Source organism: Mastomys coucha, unplaced genomic scaffold (genome assembly GCF_008632895.1).
Source record: "Mastomys coucha isolate ucsf_1 unplaced genomic scaffold, UCSF_Mcou_1 pScaffold11, whole genome shotgun sequence".
Lineage (NCBI taxonomy): Eukaryota > Metazoa > Chordata > Mammalia > Rodentia > Muridae > Mastomys > Mastomys coucha.
In genome coordinates this window covers 29,852,834-29,856,963 of record NW_022196893.1, presented here as the reverse complement: position 1 = coordinate 29,856,963, position 4,130 = coordinate 29,852,834, and the positions used below count along the sequence as shown (strand labels likewise).

Below are 4,130 nucleotides of genomic sequence, written 5' to 3'. Positions count from 1 at the left end.
CTGGCATGGCAGAGTGAGAGTGTAGGCAGCAGCTCTGTGCTCAGGTGAGCACTGTGAGATGAGGAAGGGAGAGGTGCTGCTGACGAGGCCTGTACTGCTCACAGGGGAAAGCACCATCCACTGGGCTCCTGACGCCCTGAGCCTTCGTAGCCCATCTCCTCCCCACCCCTATCCTGTCAGGTTCTCCTTCAGGTGGCTCTTTATCTGAGCACACCAGGCCTCTGTCCCTGTCCTGCCTGCCCCACAGGACGCCATGGTTTCTTTCACTCCTTGCTCTAGCTCCCATGTTCCTTCCTCACTTTACTGAGCCTACAGTCTGCTCTCTCCCACCTTCTGCTCTCGGACCTCCATGTTCCCTCTCCCCTCCCTGAGCCCATTGCTTTTTACCCTACAGTACAATGCCTGCACACTGCATGGTGGCAAAGGCCAGGAGCAGCGAGAGTTTGCATTATCCAACCTCAAGGCTGGAGCCAAGGATATTTTGGTGGCTACAGATGTGGCTGGTCGAGGTATTGATATCCAAGATGTGTCTATGGTTGTCAACTACGATATGGCCAAAAATATTGAAGGTGAGTGCCTGTGAAGGTAGCTCCACTAGAGGGTCAGGAGAGACTACTCATATTCTCCCTCAGTCAGGGTGCACTGGGAACAAACCTCTGCTTTAGTCTGGGGTTGACACTTGATGGTGCGTGAAGAGTGGCACTGGCTAGGAGAGCCTTCGTGTTGTGTGTTGTAGTCTGCAGTGGGGTGGGGGATGGGCAGAGTGCAGAGCACTCTGGCTTCACCGGTGTAGACAGCAGGAGGTGGGTGGCTTGCCCATAGAGGTCGGTGGGGTGGATGTCCCCGTAAGAGTGGGTACCGCTCACCAGGACATCTGGCTTGATCCCAAGTGATATCCTTCTGTTCCCCAGATTACATTCACCGAATTGGCCGCACAGGAAGAGCGGGCAAGAGTGGCGTAGCCATCACCTTCCTCACCAAGGAGGACTCAGCCGTGTTCTATGAACTGAAGCAAGCCATCCTGGAGAGCCCGGTGTCGTCTTGCCCTCCAGAGCTAGCGAACCACCCAGATGCCCAACACAAGCCAGGCACCATCCTTACCAAGAAGCGTAGGGAAGAGACCATCTTTGCTTGACACAGCACCTGCGTGGACTTGAAGCCGTCTCTGATGCTGGTGCCTGCTCTCAAGCCCTCAGGCCCCTTTCCAGGCTCATTCTTGGGCTTGGCCTTAGGAAGCAGTCGGATCCCCTGGTCTGGAAGCCTGTGACGGGCTCCACAGGGACAGAAAGGTGTTGTAGGAGGCAGAGGAACATAATTACGGCAGCCTTGCCGTCCTGGCTGTGGGGCAGCTGCCTAGCACTATCCGCAGCCTGAACAAACACCTAGTCACCTGGAGGGGACTTCCTCAGCACACCTGTGTGACTGTACCGCAGTAGTTACCCTGAGTGACCCAGGGGATCTGGCATCCGTCAGGATTGTGGACCTTGGACTCTGACAGCTGGTTTCCCATTTGGAGTTTAAAGCCTTTGGAACTGTGTGCAGCCTGACGCCACGGGTGCTGTGCACTCTGGGCACCCACCACCTCCTCCCCAGGGATTTTTTTTTTTTTTTTAAGATATGGGTACAGGATTAGCTGGCTGTGTCCATCATTAAGTCAGTGAAATTTCTGTTTTCTATTCTCTGAGAAGATAAGTTTGTATGTTCTGAGAATAAACACACGTATATTAAAGTGTCAACCCCCTAGCTCTACTCTTCTCTGGGAAACAGAAGTCAGGACCACAGTGAAAGATGGCCTGGCTTCTCAACTGGACATTTATCTGTAGGTGGCACTTGAGGGCAGATGGGGGAACATGGCCGCAGGATGGCAGTATATCTCTCTTCTGCTTCTCTGTGGAACTAGGGTGAGAAAGGGAGCGGCTAGACCCGCACTTGAGCGGACATGTGCTGGATCCTGGCTTCCCTTGGTCACTGGCTGGGTTTAGCTGAGTCCTCCATCTCAGCCACATGCTCTCCTTGCCCCTCAAAGGGAGCAAGTATTCAAGTCACAGCTGCTTTCACAGCTGCTTGTAGAGCCCTCTGGCCTGAGGAGGGCAGTGGGAAGCTTTGACTCTGTCGCTCCTCGATTCTCAGAGCAAGTCCCTTGTGTACTGACAACTGCCTCCTCCAGTCGGCAGGCCTGGGGTGTGGTGTGCCCATAAATACCGTGCCTCTTTCTGGTTCCCTCCCCTCATGAGTCCGTGCCTCTTTCTGGTTCCCTCCCCTCATGAGTCCGTGCCTCTTTCTGGTTCCCTCCCCTCATGAGTCCTTGGAGAGAAAGGGCCAGAATGCTTCACCTCTGCAGACTTACGGAGAGCGGACAGACCAGAGACACCTGAGGGACTGTGTGCGGTGTTTTATTGGAGATGACAATGAGGTGGGGCGGGTTCTTAATGGAGCATGCTCTGTAGGTCACACGCTAGAGCCATAAGGCAAGGGAAGGCAGGTGGGCAGCCTCTTGGGGCTGTCCACTGAGTCCTGTTCTCTCGTCTAACCCTAACTTAAGTGGCAGCTATGAGTCAGGGAGCCCCTATCTTGCAGGAGGCATGGAAGGAAAGAACAGAAATGACAGATGCAAGGGCAAAGAATGGGAAAAGCAAGGGGGGCCGGAAGCTGTTCCACCCTCCCCCGCAGTCCAGGCTGGCTCTTGGCTTGACTATGCCCCAGTTCCCTAGTCTTGCCAGATGCTAAGCTTCCTGGTTTAGTGAGGAGGGCCATTTTCTAACAGAGCTACAGCTGTGAGTCTGTCTGTCCTGCCTCGCCTGTACTGCTCCAGTCTTAGGTGTAAGCGCCCACCCCAGCTGATGGGACATAAGTGCCGCCATGTTGAGCTCTGATTGCTTCATTTCTGATGTGTGGCAGTGACGTGAATGGAGTCCCTTTACTTAGGAACCACGTTTCTTCCTCATGCTGTATTGCCCACACTCACACCCTCTTGCTATTTAGAGGGGCATCCATTCTGGCTGGAAGGCCCCTGCTAAGTGATCCTGGCCTGAGATCATTGCCCACTGGGGCAGCCTCTTATGCAGGGGAAGGTGCCAAGGATGTAGAACACGGCTAGTACCTGGTTGAGAACCTACGGGGTCACTGTGCCCAGGAGGTGAGGGGGCCCCTTGCTTCTCCCAGAACCTTGGGACCACAGTCAGCCCTGGACCTGGGGCTGGGCAGAGGGTTGTGTGAGCTGAACCTAACGGCAGCCTAATGCCAATCTAACTCCAACCTGCCTGAGGTGGACACCCCAGCCGCTGTGCCTGTGCCTGCCAGGGTAGGGCAGGAGGTGGTCAGTAGCTGTCCTTAGGCCAAGGCCGGTTACGCTGCCAGTTCCGGTCATTGTGGTCATGCTCCGAGTCCTGGGCTAGGAGCCGGTCTTGGGGGTCATGCCCGTTAGCACTGGGCAGCCCCGAGGTGTGCTGGCGGTGAGGCTGGTACAGGTCCTGGTAGGCATCTGCATAATCCTCCTCCAGATGGCGAGAGCTGCGTTGTGAAGACCCGGTCCAGGCCTGGCGGGAGCTCTCACTGGCCTCGTCGGAGGGCATCAGGCTGTCCCGCTCCAGGGGTGAGTGCTCCTCCCCTCGCTCCCCCAGCAGCTGCTGGTTCTGGGGGACACAAAATAGCTAAGGAAGGGAAGGGAAGTCTGGCCTTTGATCCTCCTAGGGCTCTGGCAGGGAGGTGGGGCTCTCCCTCCCCTATTCTCAATTCCAAGGTTTTCAAGAGTAAGCAATGCAAGGAAGAAGAAAGCTGGGGCGCTTTCCAAGCCAAGTGCAGAAAGTGGAGCTTTAGATGCTTACAAATCCAGTCTCGGGGCTGGAGAGGTGGCTCAGCAGTTAAGAGCACTGACTGTTCGTCGAAAGGTTGTGAGTTCAAATCCCAGCAACCACATGGTGGCTCACAACTACCCGTAATGAGATCTGATGCCCTCTTTTGGTGCCTCTGAAGACAGCTACTGTGTACTTAGATACGATAATAAATAAATCTTTTTTGTTTGTTTGTTTTTGTTTTTGCTTTTTAGCTTGTTTTTTGAAACAAGGTTTCTCTGTGTAGCCCTGGCTGTCCTGGAACTCACTCTGAAGACCAGGCTGGCCTCGAACTTAGAA

General features: G+C 54.7%; 2 protein-coding genes across 7 annotated transcripts in view; one reads left to right on the top strand and one right to left on the bottom strand.

Moving 5' to 3' along the window:
* The window catches only part of Ddx23 (DEAD-box helicase 23), a 21,520-nt gene extending 19,783 nt beyond the window's left edge, over window positions 1-1,737 (top strand). For all 4 annotated transcript variants that reach the window (XM_031354914.1, XM_031354933.1, XM_031354923.1 and 1 more), the window contains 2 exons: window positions 395-569; window positions 912-1,737. In XM_031354914.1, coding sequence (XP_031210774.1) covers window positions 395-569; window positions 912-1,135 — 399 coding nt within the window. In that variant the 3' untranslated portion in view covers window positions 1,136-1,737. The remainder of the gene's footprint in view (window positions 1-394; window positions 570-911) is intronic.
* A 640-nt stretch (window positions 1,738-2,377) lies between these two features.
* Window positions 2,378-4,130, bottom strand: part of Cacnb3 (calcium voltage-gated channel auxiliary subunit beta 3) — a 13,362-nt gene continuing 11,609 nt past the window's right edge. For all 3 annotated transcript variants that reach the window (XM_031354891.1, XM_031354883.1, XM_031354901.1), the window contains exon 13: window positions 2,378-3,632. In XM_031354891.1, coding sequence (XP_031210751.1) covers window positions 3,318-3,632 — 315 coding nt within the window. In that variant the 3' untranslated portion in view covers window positions 2,378-3,317. The remainder of the gene's footprint in view (window positions 3,633-4,130) is intronic.